The sequence below is a fragment of the Etheostoma cragini genome, chromosome 24 (genome assembly GCF_013103735.1).
Source record: "Etheostoma cragini isolate CJK2018 chromosome 24, CSU_Ecrag_1.0, whole genome shotgun sequence".
Lineage (NCBI taxonomy): Eukaryota > Metazoa > Chordata > Actinopteri > Perciformes > Percidae > Etheostoma > Etheostoma cragini.
Genome location: NC_048430.1, coordinates 10320163 through 10344665, shown reverse-complemented (window position 1 = coordinate 10344665; position 24503 = coordinate 10320163). Strand labels below are relative to the sequence as shown.

Here is a 24503-nt window from a genome sequence, read left to right as displayed (position 1 = left end):
CCCCCCCGCACATCAGTCCCCCCCCCCGCACATCAGTCATTTGACTGGCATGTGTTGGACTGAGAAGACGGCAGAAGCCTGGAAGCATACAATGTGAGGAATTGGGAAATTTGATTGTGACGGGCTATCGGTAAGCTCACGTGGACTCTCCCTTGGTTGTTTATGTTTGGTATTTAGTGGATTAAATGTGTTATTATTGTCGGTAAAATAAATTGTCACTGCACTAAATTTACATACCTTTTTTATAGTTAAAGGAAATGGGAATTCACCTATATAAAGTAAAAGACTAGGTTAATTTGTGCAAATGGATCCCAGCTTGGTTTATATAATTGTGCAGTTCACGTGTGTGAGTATAGCATCTAATTGGTTTGGCAGTAATCGGTCAAATACCTTTCTGTTCATTTGTAAACATTTGTTAAATAATACTTTTACCTGATTTAAACATACTTGTCTTCTAAGTTAATGCCTTATCCTTTTGTAATTACCTTGATCTGTGTGTACTTTTAGTAAGCACTTAACCTTTAAATATATCGGTTAAAATACCTGTTCAATCAATGTTTTTAATTTCTTTTGTTTTAAAGGTTTTTCACCTGTTCACCTGTACCAACGTGTTCACCTATTAACACTGGTACGTTTAACTGGTCAAAATAAAAATACTTTCTGAGTGAAATCCGAAGTCTGAACTGTGAAGTGTCCACACTTGAAGGATCAAAGAAACACTTGCCACTACCAGAAACCCATTTCTCTTTCATCATTCACATGGCATATAAGTGTTTCATTAAAAAACACTAACAAATCTGAATCTTTAAGAAGTCACACTATTTTTCTCCTGATCCTTTCTGTAGTTTTTTTTGGACATGTTATTCTTTTTATTAGGCTTGGAATTTATTTACAATCTATCAATCCATATACAGTAGCTTCATAAGAATGCCTAAACACACGGGCAGAGCCATAATTCATGATCACACATGTTTCGGGAAATGTAAAACTTCAGCTCTTTCAGGAAAAAAAAAAAGATCTATTCATGGGTGTGTTTATGTTTGCAAAATCTACACATTTCATGTTTAGGCTACTAACTAACCCTGGCTAAGCAACAATGTTATATGAAAATGATATGATTTTGCAAATGACTTATTCAGAAACAAGCAAAAGAGAGGATCATAAAAAATGTTGCTGTAATTTTATGATGCTTTATGGATGAGATCAGATGCAACTACTGTATATGTTCCATATTGGTTAAGTCTAAATTTCTAGTCCATGTTTATACTAATAAAAAAGTTGATTATTAAGGCAAACAAGGCATTATAAGCTAAAAAACGTACTACCAGTGGTTTGTGTTATGTACTCTACCACAGCTCCACGTACACTTTCAGTTTGGGGAAGACGCCAGGCTTCATCAGCTCCAACAGCTTCATGAGGGTGTCCAGTAGGACAGAGCTTGACAGGAAGTCCCGGCCACGTGTTACAGCTGCTATGTCTGATGGGAAATAAAGACAAAGCAGGTGATTGTGGGGATTCCTGGGCTGTAGTAGCACTAAGCAAATGACACATGTTTAGTCTGTGTTGCATTCAGGTCCTGCAGGAGGATTTGCACAATATAAATCAATGTACTTAGCTTATTGACATATTTAGTTTGATTTTTGGTTCTTCTCCAGCCTGATAAATTACATTCTGACAGTACATCCACCTTAGTTGCTGATGGTACAGTGACTAATGACCCGCTTTCATATTAACTGAGGGCCACAAATGAGATTCAGATTACACTTACTCTTGTTGCTGTAACAAAGGCTTTTTTCACGTACTGCTACTTTTTTGAGTATTGTTAAAAATCAACATTATCGGAGCGGCCTATAGCTCACTGAGTAAGTGCGCTCGCCCCATGTTGGCTGAGTCCTGCAGCGGCCTGGGTTCAAATCCAGCCTGTGGCCCTTTGCTGCGTGTCATCCCCCCCATCTCTCTCTCTCCCTTTCACATGACTATCAACTGTCTCTATCTAATAAAAAAAGATACAGCCAGTAAAGTAATCCCGACTGTTCCTGGTTAACTCCGCAATGCTAACGTTACCGGAGGACCAGGCCAGCGGGCCACAGCTGTTCCCAACTTGTAGCCTTTTCAGCGGCCGTAGCTGACAGTGGTGAGTTATTTTAAGCAAAGAGAGGGAGCTGTAAATAGGGAAGAGAGGAGCGTGAGCTAGCATGTGTTTAGCGATTATTTACGTAATTCTAAGCCAATAAAGTGTGTATTTCAGTTCGGTGGAAAAGGAAGGCGAGGTTGTGGCATTTTTTTGCGACCATACTGCGAACTTACTGCGAACTACTTTGCGAACCTACCGTACAGAGGAAGTGTGTCTGTCTGTCGGGTGGTGAGGACGGCGAGGTTGTTGTGTTTTTAGCGATTCATACCGTAATTCTAAGCTAAAACAAGTCTGTCAGTCGGGTGCAGAGCTCCACGTTGTACTGCAGTAACTATTTTAAACACTAATTGTCAGTATCACATATTGCACCTTTATACCATGTTAACCTATTTTGATATAACCTCTAAATACAGTTTTGAACCTGAAAATGGGCTTTTTAGGAGCACTTAAATTAAATATGTACCATAAAGCCATTTTACATGTAAACATACTTGTAAAATGGCTTTAAGTAACAGAACTCTGTTCAATATATTAATGGGCAATAAAAAACGGTGCAAAATATACATCTTAAAGTGTGTGGGAATGCAGTGTTACAATACAGAAGCTTTGAACTCACTGGTAACGGTTCCAGCCATAGCAAGCACAAACTGGTGCTCTTGGGAGTTGTGGTCCTCAGTTTGAGTTTTTGCCTCCTCATCCAGAGACCTGACAAAACTCTCCAGAGTTTGCGCAGCTACAGCCAGGAAGGACTGCAGCTTTCCCTACACCATATAAACGCACGTAAACATCAAATGTGAAACCCTGAGAGCTTACAGTTTAGTCTGGTTGTCATTAGGAAGAGTACAACACGCATACACACACACACACACACACACACACACACACACAGAGGAGACGACTTACATCAGCCAGCCAGCGTGTGACCGTGTCCTCATTGGAAGAGCAGCTCCACAGCAGACTACAGGCTGCAGATCCCAGACCAGAGCAGAAGTCTGCCTGCTGCTGCAGCTCTGCTCCGCTCTGCCACAGCTGTTCACGTAACAACAGCTTCTCCTACACACGCATACACACACACAAGCAAATGGTAACACCTAGCAAGTTTTCCTGGTATAACAAAATAATGGCCGACGTAAACCCATAGAGTGGAGTTTCCTCTACCAAGGAATTATTTTCTATATCGGAACATATATTCAATGATATATGTGTTCAAATTAAAATAACAAGCTATCTGGATGGCTATAAGGGGGTGGAAGATAACATCTCTAAAGCCTGATCATTGATCTCATTGTTGTGTCATGTACTGAGTCCATTTTACAGGTAAACACTATACAGACAACTCTCTAACCTCCCTCTCTTTCTGACATTCAGTCTGCACCGCATCCAATCGGGACTGAAGGTGTAGACACTCCTGTCGCAGCTGCTCCTGTTCCTGCGCAAGGTGCTCCTTCACTGCACTCAAACACACACACACACACACACACACACACAGACTTTTCGTAAAAACAACAGCAAAGGTAGAAATACCACATGAATTAAACATATTTTTTTTATGACTTGCTTATTATCCAGCTGGTGGGTTGATCTCAGTCTCTATGAATAATTTAAGCCAGGTAGAGAATAATCTTAACTTTCTGAAAGCCACTGCTGCTCAATAACCCTCTGTTGGTTTGTGTCTCACAGGAGCGGCCGTGTGCCTCTCTCTGTCTGTCAGACTTCTCTGTGCTGGACAATCCGTCTTACTTCTGGGAACCCACTCTCTCTCTGCTGGCTGTCACTGTTTATTCAAGATATTGGATCTGGATCTCCATCCTGCTGGAGAGTCAGCATCTCCTCTTGTCTCTCTCTCTCTCTCCCTATTGTGTGTTTTGGTTGCTTTCCTCTATCTGTGTGAATTATGTGCTTCAGTTTTGCTTATTGTGTGTTTGTGTAGCCTGCTCTCTTTCCAGGTTCCATAGTGGAGAGGAGGTTGTGTGTCATTTCTTTGATCCATTCTCTTCATGTGTTTTTGCCATTTTTGTCATATGGAACGACTGTACTCTTTACAACTTTATTATGTTGGTTATTCTGTACACACAACATCTATTGCACGTCTGTCAGTCCTGGGAGAGGGATCCCTCCTTAGTTGCTCTTCCTGAAGTTTTTTTACACTTTCCTTATCCAATGCACGGGTCAAAGGACAGAGGATATACAGATTGTTAAGCCCCTTGAGGCAAATTTGTGATATTGGGCTATATAAATAAAATTTACTTGACTTTACATTCATTATAAACAGAAGAAAACTCATTGGTGATAAAAATGCAACTTCAATCACAGAATCGACACACACAGCCTATAGTTTTAGCAGAAAACTTCTATAAGCTCTTTTTTTTATTCTGTTTTTTAGAAGTCTGTTATGACAAACACATTTAGAATGCAGTAATAACTAAAGCCATAGCTAACTGCTTAAGTATAAACTTGTAATGTTCTGTATGGTAGTGCGAAAACAATGTTGTCATTGCTAAACATTAGAATTGGGGGGTATCCAAATTTGGATACTGTCAAACCTCCACTCTATTTTATATACACGGTATTACCGTGACTAATTAAAAATGATGATCAGATGGCGTCACCAAACTGTTGGCTTGTGCCTGCAACTTCAGAATCTGAATACCAAACACAAATACCGAAACAGCTCTCCCTTCTCATTAGGTCGGAACCCCAAATGCTGCTAAACTGCAGAAGTTGTGTTCTTCTTCTAGACCAGGTCACTCGGTGCGCAGGTCCTAGCTCCTAGCTGCTAGCTCCTAGCTGCCGTCCGGTTAGTTTGTTCAGCCAGACTTCTGTGATAATCCTCCCGACAACAATTCATGGAGTGGCTATTTCCTCCAGAGCACAGGTTATGGCTTCGCGACAAAAACTTGAACTTGTTCTGGGCCCTGTTCATTTTGCCCGGACATTTAATAGCATTTTATGTCTGTTAAGAGGGACAAAGGACATACACAAACATATCAAGATCAATGTAAAAAATGGCCGGGTTTCTCATTAATGAAAACTGACACCGTTGCTATTTTTAAGACCCTGCGGTATACCGTATTTACTGCCCAACCCTACACAACCTGTATCTTTTGTGGTGTTATAGTTGTGTCTCCCTCCTTCCTGTATTTCCTTTGTTTTGTTTTGGTATGGAAACATTTGCACGCAGGGAGGGATTGGGCAGGAGGTGCACTGTGCCTTCTACGGTATGTGTAGTGTACTTTTCTGTACATTGTCAACAGGATCAATGTTTTTGTACTTTTGCTTGAATAAAAAAAATTTGATTGTAATAAAAAAAAAACGTACATCTTTTGTGCATTTTAAAGTAAAATGCAAAATAATGGATGAGAGTTTGCACAGACAGAAATTGGCTCTAGGATCTGGAACTGTACATTGGGCTTTCCTACTGGATAGTGCATATCTGTGAAGGTTTTCAGTCATCCAGGTCACAGTTATCCAAGAAAGGGTTCAAATCAAGGGCAACTGGACTTAGTAAAGGGTATTCCGAAGACCTTTTAGTCTCTCATTCAAGTGACTTCTTCAGTTCTGAAGCTGGTAACCTCACCACATTCGAATCACACAGGAGTAAGATGAGACAGCGTCCACTGGTGACTAGGTAACAAAAATCCAGTTCCAATTTTCATGAACTAAATCAGCAGCACCAAATCACAACTCTCATTTAGGGGAGTCTCTCGCAATGACATGGCATTTACTATATCAAAATATTTTCTAGATCAAATTGCATGTAAGCGTACTTGTCTGAGCTGCTCGAGCTTTATGCAGCATTTCTATCAGGTCCCCATTCAGAACTCGGGGCAGGAACTCCCTCAGCTGCATGACTTCTGTTGTTAACTTCTCTAAATCACTTCTCCTCACTCTGACAAAGCCATCCTAAAAGAAAAGAACATAAACTTCAATGCATTGATCTAAAAAGATGTGAATATAGTATTTTAAAAAGGTATGATATCTATCCACTCACCAAATAACTAATCTGCAAACAACAAAGGCTACATAAAGTGACGCATCATATCATCTGTTTTTTCAAGTTTTCGGTAATCCATACAAATGCATGAAAACAATTTACTTATCTGAACCAGTTTCTAGTTGAAGTTCATTCTCAATTATTCATATTTTACAAATTATGGAAAAATATTAGAAACACGTCTGTATATTAAGCAGTCGAAAACAACCACAGAGTTTTGGATTGATTACTCAGTGTAAGTAGTTATTACCATCAACTGTTGCCTCTCAATATTTAAGCGTGTACTGCTTACGCTCACAAACCAGTCTTTGATGCAGGTATGTGGACACAGGTTGTACCCGTGTTTGACCTAGTCCGCAGTCTCCAGTCAACGGTTAAATCCTGGTTGTCAGTATTCATTCAATAAAGCTCTACAACTTCGGACACGGTCCAACACAGAATACCAGACTTATTAATGTAGGTGCTAAACAGGACGTCAAGGTTACAGTTTGTTAAAGTGGTCATGACAATGCAATGTTTATACTAAATGAGTTGTTTTAATTTTATGAAATTTTATGGAGTTTGTCTGGTCAAAATCTCAACGTCCAAAACACCTGCAAATGCACGGTACTGTCTGGCAATATAAGGACAATAATATGCTTTTGTGTGATGGCTTTGTTCTCCAGCAAATGAGGGGACCAAGGTGGAATTTAAACTAGAACTGAATTAGACGGGACACAAGCTTAACGTGGTTTAATGTACCTGAACAACGATCAGTCATCACCATATTTTTTTTATGGCTATATCTTGTCATGAACACTTTTTTTTGTACTGTCAAAAAAACTAAACTGAATCCAACGATTGTAGAAGTTATCTCATATCAACATTCTACAACATTTCTTCTTCATTGGTGTCTATAGCGTAGAAAAAGCTTGACGTGGTTTAATGTACCTAAACAATGATCAATGATTACCATATTTCTCTCTCATATTGCTCCGCGTAATCACTGAACACTGTCAAAAGATTTAACCCAAAGTCCTATTATTATGGTTGTTTGGTGACATTAAGTGTTTCTGCTTAATTTAAGGCTATTAAGGAAAAAAGCTAAACATGAAAAAGACATGTACCTAAACAACAATCAATCATCAACATATTTGATATTTCTCTCTTATATTTAGGTACATTGAGCCACGTTAAGCTTTTTCATGCTAAGCTTTTTTCCTTACAATAGCCTTGAATGAAGCATAAACGCTTAATGTCAGATATCGTCCATAATAATAAGACTTTGGATTAGATCTTTTGACAGTTTTTAGTGGTTTTGAGGAGCAATGTGAGAGAAGAATATGGTATATATGGTATAATATGGTATAATATATAAGCTTTTTCCTTGCCATAGGCACCAATGAAGAAGAAAATGGTAATGTGAGATAATGTCTATAATCGTTGGATTTCAGTTTATTTATTTTTTGAAAGGCTTAAGTGTTCATGACAATATATGGCCATGAGAAATATGGTGATGATTGATCGTTGTTTAGGTTAAACCACGTTAAGCTTTTTAGAATGTCCCAATTAGACTGCTCATATCAATTAATGATCTGCCTGGCCTATGAAGCAAGCCATTATTGATGCTTGTTGTGTAGGATTTTTGACTTTGTGTGTGTGGTCTTCTTCTTCATAATAAATTGGACTGAGGTCAGGTGACTGACTTAGCCAGTCAAGAATATTTTACAGTTTGGCCATAAAATGCTCGTTGCTCACTTTGTTTTAATGTTTAGGATTGTATTGAATTGCTTGCACTGTCCTACAATAAGGGCGCTAGCTAGCTACCGAGATTAGTCTGCAGTCACTGACATCAACAGTCAACAACAAAGTCCATTATAACACTTCACTTTGGCATGTATTAATTAGTATTGCTTATCAAAATAAACATTAAATGTACAACCAAGAAGATAGCTAAACACGTCGTGCTACTAGCTAGCTAGGTTTTGTTGTGTGCTGAGTCATATAGTTTACACACTATTAGATTCTAAAGAATATTCGATGGCTGGAGTACAGCCAAACAATAGAAAATGTCGAAGTGCTTTGGATTAAACGTTGACACCAGTTTGGTATGAATATGTTAATCATAAATTGAGTGTGTGATCTTTGTGTTCAAGAATTATTACCTGTTCCCTTGCCTTTATCTTTGCGCCATGAGTCACAGCTAGCGATTTCCCGCCTAATGATCCTGACATCTTGTTATGGTCGGAGTGTATATGATCTCCGTCTACTTCTGTTGATTCCACTTTTCCTGTGTAAGTGTTAGCATTGTTGCTAGTATTAATACTTTGTTTAGTAAAGTTACTTCCATGTTCGTCAAACCTAGCATCACAACACAATTAGTCAAAACGTGTAATGTAGGCTGGAGTTGGGAGCATAAATAATCATTTAAAAAAGAATTACACTTAATTTCAAAGTTTCCCTCCGACCTCTACGCGGTCCAACGGCGGGTAGTGTTCCTCCTTACCGGTTGTGAACCAAAACCGCCTAAAACAAATAAATAAAATGAAAGCTGGTCGAAGTCACAAGGCCTAGTGCCATACTCCAGTCCGGGTTTTGTTATTTTCCAGCCGCGAAGAGTCAGAGGCTTATCTCTGCTTCCTTTGTGTTTGAAGGTTTGAACCTTTTTTAGTTTTCTCCGTGGGACAACCAGCGGGAACGTTCGAGAAAAACGTTTCTCTCTGTCCCACTTTCGTACTCCACTAACTAATGTCTGAGGGACTAGAAGCCGACTTCTCCAGTGATGAGGTGTTTAACAGCCGGTTTCCCATCCACCGCGCGTGTCGGGATGGAGATGTTGGAGCTTTGGTGTCACAGTTACAGCAGCTCTCAAACCAGGCTCATCTGACTGTTGAGGACTCATGCTACGGATGGAGCCCTATACACTGGGCTGCTCACTATGGGCAGGTAAGACCTAATGCTAATTACTAGACAGATTAAGAGATTTAGCTAACGTTGCTTAGCCAAATGTAGTTTTCATTAAATATATATTGTTTTATTTATATGGGTAAAACTCTGCCGGGGATGTTTTAGATTGTGTGAAGACATTCAGATCCTGTATAACTTACTAAGGTGTAGCTTAACGTTGACTGCGATGAACTTGAATCACGGCTTTGCTAAGTTGAATTGTACTCATGGTACTTTTCAAACATAAAATTGGTCAAGACAGTTGCAACTAGCATTAACCATTTCTACAGGTTAATATTTTATAGAAATAATGCGCTATTAGTGAAGTCTGCTGTTGCCCGCTTTTTTCTGACTAAACTAACTACGGACGTATTATGCTGCTATACGGTTGTAATCGTACAATAAAGTTGTCTTGGGCGAAAAAAATTAATAATTAACGTAATGGGTTGCAGGATTGCCATTGGTTCCAGTGGAGCCAATAGCTACACAGGCGCCAAAATAGTTCTAGCAAAACAGGAAATGTCCATAGATGTGATCTGTGTTCTCTAAATACATCCACCATGTCTGTAACAGAATTGACACATACAGATTAATATAAAAACATAGTATTACAGGAGTATGCTATAGTATGGGATATGAATACTATATCCCATATAGTATTATATACTATATAATACTAATATATATATAATACTAATAATACTATATATAGTATATCCCATATAGTATTGGGGGTGGCAGTAGCTATGGGGGTGGCAGTAGCTCAGTCCATAGGGAGTTGGGTTGGGAACCGGAGGGTCACTGGTTCAAATCCCCGTATGGACCCAAAAAGTTGGGAGCGTGGATTGGTGGCTGGAGAGATGCCAGTTCACCTCCTGGGCACTGCCAGGTGCTCTTGAGCAAGGCACCGTACCCCCCCGACCGCTCAGGGCGCTGGTTCAGCTGGCAGCCCACTCACTCTGACATCTCTCCATGTATAGTGCATGTATAGGTCCTGAGCATGTGTGTGTATTTCAGGCCTGCGTGTGAGTACTAACAAAAAGTGTGTACACAGAGTGTAGTGCAGTAATTTCCCCATTGGGGACTAATAAACAAATTATCTTATTATCTTATTATCTTATAAGGTGGAATGTAGTGATAGTAGTATTCAAATCCATTTTATTTATAGCATCAATTGATTACAAGAGTTATCTCTTGACACTTTACAGATAGAGTAGATTGGGCCCACTCTAATATTTACAGTTCTAGTATTTGCCTTCAGAACAAGCAACAGTGACAACAGTATGAAACATAATGCAACATAAAGCAACAGTATGAAAAATAATGTACAGTAGCAGCATAGAACATCAAATAAAGTACACTGGCACAATATAGTATAATGGCTGGCTAGTCAGAGTGATTGGGACAGTCTCAGGTTTCCACTGCTGTTATTGTCTTGAGGCAATGCCATCCAGTGTCATGGAAACCTGGTGGTTTAGCATTAAAACTCAGCAACAATTGTATTTTTAGCTAAGACATCCTGTCTTTTATTTACACCGGCATCTTTCAAGCAAGGGGTTGACCCTGTGCAGGGTCACGTGATTTCCAAACAGTGTGACAATAAAATTGACTTAGTGCACACCAGGAGGCTCCTATTAGTATTCTTCAACACATTAACATGAGCCTCCTGGTGTGTGAAGATTGATTTGATTCTCTGTTTACCACCAGATGTTTTCAATTGTCTCATTATTGGCCTGTATTCTGTGTTTCTGTGTTTCCGTGCACACAGTTGGAGTGTGTGGTGCGCCTGGTGCAGCTGGGTTGCGAGGTGAACACAGTGACCAGCCGCTTCAACCAGACACCCACACACACTGCAGCGTTTGGAGGACATCCTCACTGTGTGGTCTGGCTGACTCAGGCTGGAGCCGACGTCAACATGCAGGTCGGTCTTCCAACACCATTCAGCAGCAGTGTAACCAGATCTAATCGTGTGCAATTACATTTAATTTAGCATGTGAAATATGAATATTTGTCATATGTCAGTTTATTGTTTTAAATCTAGAGAAAGTGTTATTGATCTAATACATAACACACATATGAATGGCTCAACACTAGTCTAGTATATGAAATAAGGACCGGTGGTCTTACCATCACAAAAAGCATGCCTGTTGTCTTTTTGTCAAAATTCCATAAATCTGGATGTGGATGTCACCCCTATGTCTATAGGATTACATCTCTAACATTATTTAAGGTTAGGGGGATGATAACAATGAATCTACGAACAAATAACTGGTCACTGAGAAAGTATTAAAGAACGTGAATGTTAATTGATCTAGTATCAAGTAGTGTAGTCTTCTACTACATATTTCAATGACTCACATTTGCAACCAGAGGGCGCAACGTGACTATTTACTACATTAATACCATCCAAGCAGCTAGACTGATTGTGACCAGGCTGTGCTCCCATCATGTTAAAATGCAAAATTTTCCTCAATAGATTGCTTATTTTACTGGCCAACGTGGAGTTAATTTGAATTATTTGAAACATTTAATCTGCAAAGGTACCAGAAACAATGGCTGTCAGATAAATATAGTAAAGTAAAATGTCTATATTTCCCCTTAAATGTGGTGAAATAGAAGTACAATGCAAAGTAAAGTATACTAAACATTTTAATTTAGAACTGTACTAGAGTAAATGTGCCTTGTTACCTTCCACCTCTGGCAGTGATGATGTAGTGAGTGACATGTAATGAATAAACTGGATTACAATAAATTGGCAGTCCAGAGTCCAGCCAAATGGCTGGACCAATGGCAGTCCAGCCATTTGGCTGTTGCTCCCATGTGGTGCGTCCAAACATATTCCAGAGTGCAATGTTGTGTTTATAATGACCTTTATTAACCTTTTACAAATGGATATCCCCTAGGGTGGAACGGTTCACAAAATATACAGTTCGGTTAAAATCCGTTTTTTGGGGTCAGTGTTTTTTGGCTCAATTTGCTATATTTTTGATACAGAGGGGGGGCATTGCCGATTTCAACATGCTTTTCGAATATATATATATTTGGCAAAACAAGTTTGCCTTGACAAAATCCTGGACCATAAGGAAATAAACACGTCTTCATTGTCAAATCTTTGTTAAAGGAATGTTTTCTAATTAGTGCATATGTAATTTTTATATAAAAAGGACCACATTATAGGCCATCAACATGAAGTGAAACAGCACTAGACTTATTTTTTCAAAACATAAGCATGCCAATAGCATGCCAGTTCTTATGGGAATATCTTTTATTAAAAGAAAAAATGCCACTGTGTTAATTGGGATTTACTGTGTTGCTGAAATGCTGACAAGAGGGGATATTACAGTGTGGCTCAAGTAATGTTACATAAGCTGAAACTCTGCATCCACCATGATGGCTAATAACTGTACGTTACTACAGCTTTCACAACTGCTGATGCTTGAACTCAGGGTACTGCGAGTTCCAAACTCGGATATTCCCACTTTTACTTTGGAAAATCCAATTTACGAGTACAAATGGAACGCCCTAAACTGACTGTCAGCTGCACTCGGACACGTCATTTGTACCAACTACAATTTCACTGGGTTATTTCTTTTCCGCACACGCCTTTTTGCGTGAAGCCTTGAGATTTAAATGAAACAGACAAAGCAAACTCGCCCCGAACTGTGACTAGCGGAACAATGGGTTCAGATTTCTTTTACTCGAACCGTTCCATCCCTAATATCCCCAGAGTTAAACATTGTGTCTTCAGGATTTTGTAGGCGAGGCTCCCATCCACAAGGCGGCTCGTTCAGGTAGCTTGGAGTGTATCCAGGTCCTGCTGATAGCAGGTGCTAAGCCACAGTAAGTATTCTGCAGGTCTGATCTCTGCAGCTCTGTCGTGCTGAGTTTGAAGCATAGAAGCGGCTATTTCATCTCACTTTCCACTTCTGCTGTTTATAGTACACCCACTGGTTTTGGTGAGAAATCCTCCTGATTTACCAGCAAGAGGAGGTCTAAAATTCAAATGTAAATCCAATGGAGTTTGCAATTTGCAACGTCATTTCTGCCCAACCATTTGCAGATGTTTGCATGTTGTGCATAGTTTGATCAGAAAACCAAATGTGACATTTATATCCTAAATAAATAACAGCATGGATTTGGTCACCAGCCCAATACATTTTATTTACTTCCATTAAATATGGACATATTTCTTAATGTTGTAGAAGCGCTGGTGCTGTGGTGTTAGCAGATTTTCTGTTGTCATATAATATCAGCATATTGCTAACATCACATCAGCTGTTTGAGAGGGAACGGGCCACACTGGTTTACTTTCTAATCTCTCTTATAGACATCAACAACATTTTAAGCATTCCTCATGGCGGTCATTTTACCAATGTAGCTTTAACAAATTATGATTTATGTCAGGATTTAGTTGGGTCCATCATTCCCCCAGTTCCCCATATGTGGTCCCAGTTCAGATTTGGGAACAGTAATGGACACTTAGAGACATTATTGAAAATTGCCTCCTAAATAATTTGGAAGTGACCCTTTATTTAAGCATTATAACTTTCAATGATTGTATTTTATATAAATAAAAAATTCTCTAATTGTGTACTGTACTAACATCTTGTTATCTTAAACCAACTCAACAAGTAGGTGTGGGCTCAGGTCACATGTTTCCTAAATGAATCAACTTCAAGAAATCAAGTGGTATTGCCTTTATTTGAAGTACAATCATGTGATCTGCTTTAAGGTAGGCACAAGTTGACAATCATGACAGAAAAGATGTGAAGGTTTTGGTTTTCAATCCAAAATGGGGCCCTAGATGTCACTGTGAGACACGCCGATTGACAGCTGATATACAGCTTGATAGAACAAAAACTGTCTGTCTCAAAATTCTGACCACAACAGAGACTACGCTTTTACATTCAGCTGTCTACGTTTTAACTCCAAGATTTTATTAGACCATCTCAAACAGTGTGACATGACATGGTCGTGTTGGTGTAATTAAGCCTTTATTCTGTCTTGCTTTAAGTTATTGACGCTAATTTCTAGAAAGTCTCTTGAACAAGGCAAACTGCACTTATAACAGGTGGATTTATCTCACCCCACTGAAAAAAAAAACATCAATTAATAATCTCCACCCAAACCAGGATTTGAAAAATATTCCCGATTGGCCCTTTCCCTCTAAACCAGCTGATTTAAAGTGGATGTGAAGTAATGTTATTTGTGTTTGTTGTGTTTGTTTTTTGCCACACAGGTAACATGTTCTCATACAGTATGCCAAATAATAGAGATAGTCAATAAGAATGTTGACAGTATGCTAAAGCAGAAAAGCTCATGTTTCTGTTTACGTGTGGCACATTGACAAAGAGGCATAGTTTGAACTTGGAGACAACAGAAATTCATTTCCTTTTTATAAGATATCTAAAATTTTAGATATTCAAAAATATTTTGATTGATCTTCACAATCATGAACATACATTTGGAGGGGGCGGCACTATAGGTATAAAGGTAAAGCCAGAATAAATACTGTTGCATGAAACATATTTGGCTTTTTTTTTTATTATTGAAAGCACGGCCGATATTAGGCATTTCCCGATCTATTGCTATCGGCATTTTTAATGGCTGATAAAAAATACAAAAATGAATATTTGAAAAATAAAAATGGTTGGCGTTGCATAGTTTGTCCACCAGAGGGTGCTCTACGAACTGGTGTTATTTTAGTTAGCTTAATAGCAGGTTTGATTTGCATCGAGAGATTTTATGGAAAGTTCCCCATACCAATCTCTATGTATGGTCAAGGTTATGTGATTATGTGGGGGGTTATTTTAATTCTAAAGGCCAAGGGAACTTTATGATGATCCATGAAATAATTGGCTTTTAAAAATAAAAATCTGCCTGCCTCTTTGGGAATTTAACTTAGGGGTGTGTATACTTATGCCCCCTGTATTTTAAGAAAGAACATTTATTTATTTACAATAAATTATTCATTCACAAAGGAAATTGGTGTCCTTAAATGTTTTTTTTTTTAATTAAGGCATTAAGATTAATTACCAAAAGAATTTTCTTTTCTCTATTTTTAATCAAATTTAGCATGGGTGTGTAAACTTATTTAAGCCACTGTAACAGCTACTTTTAGTCAAATGAACAGGAGCTGACAGTGTTGCTAGATGATTGCAATCAGTGATCATGAGAAAAAAAACAAAAAGGCTCATTCATCAATTCATCCGGAGGATACAAACATAATCCCCACCCCACCCCCCCAAATCAGCAAAAAGTCCATGAATGCAGCTCTAATATATCTTTTTATACACATTTCTTCCATACAATTTGTGTTGGCTCCAACTTCAAGAGAAATCAAGTGAGCTGTGGTTGATTTAGACATGGAATCAGTGTCAGTAAAGAAGCAGCATGAGCTTTTCAGCCTCAGGGAACTTCACAGTTGGCAATAGTGAAAGGTGTTTTGAAATTTATAGTACCTGTTAATTTCTTCTTATTTGAAATCTGAAACTGTTTAATTTGTCCTTACATGTTAAATATTGAACTGAATATTTAGAATTTGTTTCTTAAGTAAAGAAAGAATAACCATGAGCTTCATTTTCAAACTGCAAACACCCCTGCACGTTCTGATGTTTTACAGCTTTTCAATTTGAACACGATTTTCTTGAGTAATCCCAGAAAGAGGGAGCAATCCAAATAGGCACTGCAGAATCTGCCACATGTGCATCAGCGAGCATCTTACAGTTGTTCGCTCCCTACAGTTTCTGCAGCTGGCAAACTGGCGAGGTATTTCCTGCAGTGGTTGGTTTCAAGTTTCAGAAAGCACTGATGATGATAGTCGTGTCTTGACTTGCATGCTTACTGTGCTAACAAAGTGTGAGCTCGCTGGACACACAGTAGTTACTATAGAAACCATAGAAAGCTCAGCCGCAGGGTTGTTTTTGTCGTAGTGGAGGGAAAGGGGCTGATGTGCAGAATCAAAGCACGTTAGGAGGCAAATAAAATGAAATGCGTCTTTTAACAGGTTCTTGGCTAAATATCATAATTTGACTTTATGCTCCTAGAGTTTCTACACAGACCTTTGTTGTTGCCCATGATGAAAACATTCAAACATATTGTTTGGAAAGGTGTGACAAAATAGTTTCAACTCAAAGGTCCACTTACTAGCTTTTTTCGGAGCTTTCATCCGCATCACACTATCTTCATCAGCTGTTATCTTGTCTCATGTGGTCACATATTGACATTTGGTCTTATAGGTGTCACTGGGGGGGGCACCTCCCAATACAATATCATCACAATACATCTATTAACTATTTTTTTGTGAATGTTATTGCCACTCTTCATTCTAACCCCAACCAGTCGTCAGACACCGCCTACCAAGAGCCTTGGTCTTGGTCCGGGTCTGTCCCAGGTTTCTCCCTAAAAGGAAGTTTTTCCTCGCACTGTTGTTTACTCTGGAGGGACCCACTAAAACTGTTGGGTCCTCGTAAATTCTGGAGTATGGCCTAGACCTGCTCTATCTGTAAAGTGTCTCGAGATAACTCTTGTTATGAATTGATACTATAAATAAAATTGAATTGAATTATGCTACGATGCAATATTATTGCATATTTAAACATATTGCAATATTCTGCAATTTATCATCTAATTTCCAACTTCTAATTTTTTCCCAATTTCAAAATATGTCCCCAAAAGGAAACATCTGTTTTAACTGAAAAGTCTCTGTTCATCTCACTTCATTTTTATTGTTGCAAAATGCGACAAACTGACCAACACATATAATATGGATATGTAATAAAAGATTGATACTTGGCGCCTGTGTATCGATACAGTATTGCCACTGAAAATATCGCAATACTATGCTATACTACTATTTTTCCCCCCACCCCTATGTATCACAGCCATGACAACTCACAAACTCCACCAACTGTTGAAAACCATGCGATGCGGGTCAGAGTAAAGCTAGTAAGTGCTCCCTTGAATCGAGTTTCTTTTGTCGCTCATGCTGATGCTCAACATCTGTATAAATTCCTCTGTAAATTGAAGAAACTGTGACAAGTAAAGCTTCTCTCAACACCAGACAAGGCACGTTTTCAGACTTACCGGAGAAGACGGTCAAATTGGAAGAAAAAAAAAGATCTAAAATCTATAATGTGTCGTTTTATTGACTTCCTAGAACGCTTGCTAAACCTTTTAAACTGCATTAGCTTTGGCTGTTTTTCAGCAGCCCCTAGGGATTGGGATTAGGTCGTTAATGGCTCTGTTAACGCTTCATTCTCTGAAACATGACGGAACAACTCGCCTCGGCTCATCTGTCAGCTAGTATTAGCTTGTAACAGATGGCATAGCAATATGTCAGCTGATAAGCTTACATAATGGACAGAAAAATACAAAACATATGTTAAAATCCATGAAGAACTCAAGGTTTATGGAACAAACGAACCTAGAAACCGGTCCCAGCTTGAGCTTTTACTTTAACTCTGGTTTCTCTTGGCTATAACTTAACCCCACTTTAGAGCTGGTACTTTTTTTCTATTCAGGGTTATCCTCAAAAACACACATTTTACTTGATCAATAGGTTTATAGATTATTGAACTATTGTCAATCAGGGTTAGAACCTAAAAGAACCAAAGCGCCACGTATCCACAGATTTTAAAAAACAATACAATGAAACTCAATGTACAGTATATGTATATAATAAACTAATAGAAGATTATATATTAATATCCAATGCTTTTAGTTTTTTATCCCAAAATGATGAATATTAGTGTTGGCCCCTTAAAAATTGGGCACCGATTCTTTTGTTGCACCTTTTCAATATTTTGTCTGGTATTGAGGAAGATTCATAATATCTAAAATTGGTTATTTCCGAGCCTCGTTAAAGAGATTTCATTTTATGTAAACGAGGTAGAGCTAGGCTTACTTTACTAACATTTCATAACAGGGGATAGCTATTTTGTCGTTAGCTTTGATCTTGAATCAATTGTTGTATTATTTATAAAAAAGTAAAATTGCCATAAAGAACTTATACATACCTTATATACACATATAGCCACATTCTGTAAGAAGTAAGATATTGTTTTACCAACCCACCAGAAAGATTTTTTCAATTTGGCTAAATGAATGTGTTGCAGGGGAGATTGTGAAGACCAGAATGCATTTGGGCCATCACAAGTCCCCATAGTAAAGATGACTTTCTTTCTTACTTCTTACAGGCTTCCATTTGGTCAGTGTAACCCTAAGCCAGTCATCGCTGTTAGAGATGAAACACTGTGGTGTGTGAGAGGGAGCAGCTTGTCTCACCCGTCTCTATTCTTGTCCAGTTTAAGGAACGCCAGCGGGCAGACCGCTGCGGACCTGGCCCACGCTCACGGCTTCCTCGACTGCTTCGGCTTCATCTCCAAAACCAAGAAGCACCTGCTGCAGCTCAGTGGACTCCATGTGAACGGAGTGCAGAATGGAAACAGCGCCCCGTGTGGCCAGGGCCTGCTCAGCAGAAAGAGGCTGCTGGCAGCGGTGGACACTGGTCACATGAAGAAAGCCAGGGGAGCTGAGAGTAAGACTTTTGTTGGCTCTTTGTGTTGCACTTCATAGTGTGAGCTTAACCAATACAGCGCTGCAATTTACAAAAAAATAATACAACATTTATTTACTAGTGGAAATGTGTGTGATTAAAAAAAATCGTGCATTAAAGGTCCCATGACATGATTCTTTTATATAGACCTTAGTGGTCCCCTAATACTGTATCTGAAGTCTCTTTTATATAGACCTTAGTGGTCCCCTAATACTGTATCTGAAGTCTCTTTTATATAGACCTTAGTGGTCCCCTAATACTGTATCTGAAGTCTCTTTTACATAGATCTTAGTGGTCCCCTAATACTGTATCTGAAGTCTCTTTTACATAGATCTTAGTGGTCCCCTAATACTGTATCTGAAGTCTCTTTTATATAGACCTTAGTGGTCCCTAATACTGTATCTGAAGTCTCTTTTATATAGACCTTAGTGGTCCCTAATACTGTATCTGAAGTCTCTTTTATATAGACCTTAGTGGTCCCTAATACTGTATCTGAAGTCTCTTTTACATAGACCTTAGTGGTCATTTCCACCCAGCCTTGTTTACCTTTCTCACTGTCTCCTGCTGCAGATGTTTTGGGACAGATGCAGGGCGGTGGAGGTGAGGAGCTGGAGAGAATGAACATGGAGCTCAACTCAGGTGGGACTGGAGCTTTTTTTGTGATTATAACAGATTTGGTCACTTTAATCACAAAGATCACAAAATAATAAAGTACAACGGTGCATGGACTGCTTTTAAAGAGAATTTGTCTTGTTATTGAAGCAGAAGAGGACACCAAAGCCCCCACCAATGGCCATTACCACACACTGCCTTATGCTGACCAGGATGGCAATGAGCCACCCAAAAGCATCGCCTCCCCGCCTTCCGCTCCAGCCAATCAGCAGCCAGCAGTGCCCGCTCAGCATTCTGACATGTGTGGTTCGCTGCATCTGGCCGGCAGTCCCAGCAGCTGTGTGTCCCACCGCCCGCCCCGGCGGGGGCTGTTAGGAGCAGACTGCGGGGACTTCCTGCATTACGGACACTACCACGGCTTCGGAGACACGGCCGAGGAGCTGAGCGACAGCAGCTGCCTGGACTACAGCAGCAGCATCCGGGCGGAGCACAGATACAAGCAGGCTGTGGCCAACACCATCCACCTCTACCACGACTCCTAAAGACAGAGGACTGCCTGTCACAGCCAGCCACCCGGGAACAGGGACGCACTGCTCTTTCATATGCCTTCTCTTAACTTGCAGAAAAGAACACTCTCACATTTTGGGGACTAATCCATTTGCTGCCAAACCTGGAGTCACTATTACAGACATCCAGGTTAACTAGTGTGGGGTTGCCAGGTAACCATACTGTCAGAACTGAAGTAAACCCAGGTGTGTCTTTGGTAAAGTGGTGACTAGCTTGCAAACACTTAATCTGCCAGGTTTGCAGCTATTGAAAGATGCAATTATTTTTTTACTTTTGATAGATCTAGGCCCCTGCTTGCAGTCTCTGCGCTCTGCTAGGCTTCAGATATCTCGGTACTGGAAGTACAGAAATTAAAGTGATCGGTTTGACACACAAAAGAAACAAAAATACTAATTTTTTAAGCCGTGGAGTTTTCTGTCATCCTGGAGATAGCTTATATTGATCTGAAACGGATATCGATTTTCTCTGAGTATTACAGCTTTTCTCAAAATGTTAGACTGCTCATTTAATGCTAGTGTTGTCTTTAATGCAAGTTGAATGTTGGCTTTATAATAAATCGTCCTAAACATCCCCACTGCAAATGTTGCATAGTAAAACAGCATTTCAATATGTTCTTCAAAATGAACAGCTGGAGGTGTGGATTGTTGGGTATCTGGTGCAGTCTCACATTGCCAGACCTTCCTTCACAGCTCTGCAAAGGAGGGTCTAGCTAGGTGCTGCTCTGGTTTATTGGCTTTTCTCTAAACCAATCAAAATTGCCTTGGGGCGGTGCTAAAAAGAAATCCCCCAGAGTTCAAATGTACAACACAAAGAAAAGCAGAAGTTAACAGACCGGCGGCACCGGAGCAATTCCAGAAGTGGAACATCATGGACTAGCACCTGTGTGACCATCGGACAGTGTTGTGTAATTATTACTGTCCTGAATGTCCTGCGTCACCTTCCATTAATCTCCATTAATCCTCCCTAAGGTTGAGCATAAAGAGACACATTATTTTCTCCAATGTATTTCTGTACAACATTGATCTTTCTGTCTCCGCTACTGCTGGCTGGTTTGCACTATTAATAGAGCAGTGCATAGCAGCCAGCAGGAGCCCTTAGGCTGGGGATTGTGGATTATGGATTATGTCGTGTTTTGTGTGTGTCGGTGGCTGCCCTCTCCTAATGTTGCCTGATCTGCCGTACCTTCAGCAGCGAGGAACAACTGCACTGACAATCCTCGCAAGCCTCGATCTACCAAAGGGAATGTTAACGTTTTTTTTGGTTGCTTTTATTTTGAAATTACTTGTTATTTATGTTTCACAGCAGATGAACCGCTTTTTGATTAAACAATGTACTGTAATTTTATATAGCGTACTGTAGGCTTTTTGGGAATCTTTTGGATATTGTACCTGAAGGAATGCCACTTCTTTGGAAACACTACGTCAGCTGTGTGAATGTGCACTGCTGCTTTTGACTGGTTTTATACTTGTTCTGCCTCTTTTGCTATTAAAACATGTTTTGCAGTTTCATAAAAATGGCATATCTGCGAGTCTTTGATTTTTCGATGTGGTGAGGGATTTTTATTAGTTGGTTTCAGGTTTTGTGTCATTGAATAAGGTGCATCTAAAAGAGTTATAAAGCATTCTGGAGGAGAGGGAAAAACCAGGCTGCTACTAAACTAACTTGTTCTCCATCCAGTAAAGCCATTACAACCAAGAAAAATAAATTAAAATGCTTTATTTCTTATCTGACTTGTTAAAATCATCAAAAATGGCTACATGTAGAATTCAAACAAGGGTATAAATTACAATATATTTCATTAAAAGCTGTAAAGTTGAGTGTATATCACTTCCCCAGATCCAGTTGAAAAGTCTTCTGCAGACTGGCTATGCTGGCGTCCAGAGCTGCCAGGCCGTCCCTGAACGCCACCTCGTCTCTGGTGTCAAAGGTCGACCCTGACCTCGTGCTCCAATCAGACCACACAGATTCCACGTCCCACTGGGACAGCGTGGAGTTAAACACCCGTCTGTCCTTCTTCTCCAGCCGCCACCCGCGTGACTGGCCTTGTGATTGGTCGAGATGAGAGTTTTGGTGATGGGCCGAGTCTTTGGGTTGGTCACCTTGCTGAGGTCTGACATCGGGATGTGATAATGTGTCTCTCAGCTGTTCTGAGTTCAGTTTCTTCTGCTCTAGCGCGTTTCTGTCTCTCTCTGCAGCCGCACGCACATGCTCAGTGTGTGTTGGCTCCAGCTGACCCAGAGACATCAGGAACTGGGTGATGCGGTCAGTGGGGGGCTCCACTGGATCCTGTCTGTGCTGGTGTTGGTTAAAATGTTGCTTAGTTGGCAGAGTGTCCAAGACGGAGCTGTCAGCTATAGGACAATTTAATGAATCCTGATCCTGAAGAATCCTGAAACAGACAGAGGCTACAATGTTATAGCATTTGAGAAAGAAAAAAAAATATTAATAATAAAAGAACGTTGAAAAAAGTGACAACAATGTTGGAAAAAGATTCAAAACCGTTGGGGGAATAAAACAACTAATACGTTAAAAAAAGCGCAAAAAAAGGAACAAACATTACTGAAAGAAACAAAAGTGTCAAAAAAAAGTGTGTATTTTAAATTATGAACCAGAAAAACAGAAAGTTTCCTGGTCAATGGGAAGACAACAAAAGGGTTAAGGAGCACTAATATTTTGCACTTCTTCAAGCAAAGCTTCAGCACTCTCATTCCGGAAGAGACCCAGAGAGAACACCCCCCCCACACACACACACACCCACACACACACGTACCTTTTAAGGTTTCCTATCTCATCCAGTCTTTGCTGGGCAAGTGAAGCCAAACCCCTCTTCTCTCGCTCACTGTCCAGCAACCTGCTTCTAGTGGCCTCCAAGTCTACACACACACACACACACACACACACACACACACACACACACACACACACATTACATAATAACCCTACCAATGTCCTCATCATTGCTTTTCTATATTTGCATTTCTTGATCTGCTCAGAAAGATCACACAAGGTTAGAGCGCTGTGAGAAGTTATTAGAGTATCATGGTGGTATGATCCCACAGCAGATCAGAGATGTCAGGAAGTCTGAACCTGTTCTGATGACTGCATTATCTGCTTCTCTGTCTGTCAGCTGTCTCTGTGTGTTTTGAAGGGCCTTCTGTAGTTCTGTGAGGTCATCCTGGAGGTCCTGCAGTCGGCACTGAGCCGTAGTGAGCTCCTCCTGCAAAGTCCACACTGTGGAGAGACATGGGATTGAAACGACAAATACATCCCATAAGTCCTGAAAGTGAACACAGAGAACCACAAAAACACACACACACACACACACACACACACACGTGCGCTCTACCTTCTGAGTCACAGAGTGTATCCGTAGTCTGTTGCTTCTCAGCTTTCTCCTTCTCCTTTAACTGCAGGTTAAGAATCCTCACACGTCTAGACAGACACACACACACACACACACACACACACACACCAACTTTTGTTACAGTAATGGGTGAGAGGAGGCCATGTGGCTCTGGTTCAATCTGCTATGGAACACCTGACACGGCTCAATGTACTTGATATTTTTGCCTATACTGTCATTTTACTATGCTAGGTATATTTCTGTCCATCCCGGGCAACGGATCCCTTCTCTGTTGCTCTTCCTAGGGTTTTTTTATCCTGTTAAAATGTTTTTTGGGGGGGAGTAAATTGAGGGTCAAAGGACAGAAAGTGTACAGATTGTAAGCCTGTTGAGACAAATTTGGGATTTTGGGATATTGGGATATGAAAATGAAACTGGCTTTACATCCAGTGAGATCACTGAGGTGACACAAACATCAGTTACCACCAGCTGGAGCTTGGCGTGAGAGAGAAGGTACCTTCGGAGCTGAGCGTTCTGACTGTGTAGAGACGACAGGTCTGGTGCAGTCGGGACGTCGGATCCAGCAGCATTCATCAGGGGGGAAGACACTGTCTGCTCAAGATGACTGAGCAGCCTCTCTGCTACACTGCCTACAAACACAAACACACACACACACACACACACACACAGGGTTAATATGTCACAGCAGAGCGGAAATGCAGCACTGTAAACCATGTCTCAGAATAGTGAAATGTGCAAATGTAATATTCTGCTTTTATTTAAACTATATAGTAACGCTTACTGTGCATATTGTGAATGGCTGAGGCATGTTCCAGTTCGACCCATTAAGATAAATTATATTTATATGGACACAGCTCTGAAGTGGACATTTTAGATATCACAGTAGATTCTGTGGGGACAGACAGCCATGTTACCTTGTCCAGAGATCAGAGCCTTGAGTTCAGCAAGCAGATACTGAACTGTCTTCATTTTCGCTTCTTTCTCTGCACTGCAGTCCTCCCCGCTGTGTGGGTCATGAGAGACTTTATTCACTTTTCCAAGCTCTGGCTGCATGTTTGACATCTTCGAGGTACAAGTGTTTATGTGCGCGTGTGTGTGTCTGTCAGCTGCGGCAGTGCTTTGGGTATCGATGTCTCTCACAGGAACAAACTCCTCTTCTCTATCACACACTGTGTGTGGAGCTCCAGAAGCAGCCTGGCAGTCGGTCTGAGGGAGGGGCAGCTGGCCTGAGTGGGGGTTGGGCTGAGGTGGAGGGATAGAGGGCTGGGGTGGAGAGATGGAGGTCTGGGGCTTGGGTGGAGGGTTGGTGGCAGGGAGAGGCTGCAGCGTTTGGCTCGGTGGAGATGGGTGA

At 40.3% G+C, this 24503-nt stretch overlaps 3 protein-coding genes across 5 annotated transcripts in view; 1 reads left to right on the top strand and 2 right to left on the bottom strand.

Moving 5' to 3' along the window:
* The window catches only part of hsf2bp (heat shock transcription factor 2 binding protein), a 12237-nt gene extending 3406 nt beyond the window's left edge, over window positions 1–8831 (bottom strand). Inside the window, exons 1-7 of one of the 2 annotated variants that reach the window (XM_034864942.1) lie at window positions 8576–8831; window positions 8273–8397; window positions 5902–6037; window positions 3480–3583; window positions 3038–3187; window positions 2751–2895; window positions 1366–1477 (exon numbers count right to left, since the gene is read on the bottom strand). In XM_034864942.1, coding sequence (XP_034720833.1) covers window positions 1366–1477; window positions 2751–2895; window positions 3038–3187; window positions 3480–3583; window positions 5902–6037; window positions 8273–8341 — 716 coding nt within the window. In that variant the 5' untranslated portion in view covers window positions 8342–8397; window positions 8576–8831. Of the gene's footprint in view, window positions 1–1365; window positions 1478–2750; window positions 2896–3037; window positions 3188–3479; window positions 3584–5901; window positions 6038–8272; window positions 8398–8549 lie in introns of both variants that reach the window. The other variant, XM_034864941.1, reaches the window with a different exon arrangement.
* LOC117939513 (ankyrin repeat domain-containing protein 10-like) lies at window positions 8799–19912 on the top strand. 2 transcript variants are annotated; one of them, XM_034864936.1, is made up of 6 exons: window positions 8799–9053; window positions 10822–10974; window positions 12802–12893; window positions 18359–18591; window positions 19180–19248; window positions 19375–19912. In XM_034864936.1, the coding sequence occupies exons 1-6, from the start codon at window positions 8856–8858 to the stop codon at window positions 19761–19763; spliced, it is 1134 nt and encodes a 377-aa protein (XP_034720827.1). In that variant the 5' UTR covers window positions 8799–8855; the 3' UTR covers window positions 19764–19912. The 2 variants fall into 2 exon arrangements, with proteins under 2 accessions (XP_034720827.1, XP_034720826.1); XM_034864935.1 differs by having other exon boundaries at window positions 19372–19912.
* A 1611-nt stretch (window positions 19913–21523) lies between these two features.
* The window catches only part of ccdc14 (coiled-coil domain containing 14), a 7543-nt gene continuing 4563 nt past the window's right edge, over window positions 21524–24503 (bottom strand). Inside the window, exons 6-10 of the mRNA XM_034864168.1 lie at window positions 23649–23781; window positions 23135–23220; window positions 22876–23019; window positions 22559–22661; window positions 21524–22177 (exon numbers count right to left, since the gene is read on the bottom strand). Of these exons, the coding sequence (XP_034720059.1) occupies window positions 21613–22177; window positions 22559–22661; window positions 22876–23019; window positions 23135–23220; window positions 23649–23781 (1031 nt within the window). The 3' untranslated portion in view covers window positions 21524–21612. The remainder of the gene's footprint in view (window positions 22178–22558; window positions 22662–22875; window positions 23020–23134; window positions 23221–23648; window positions 23782–24503) is intronic.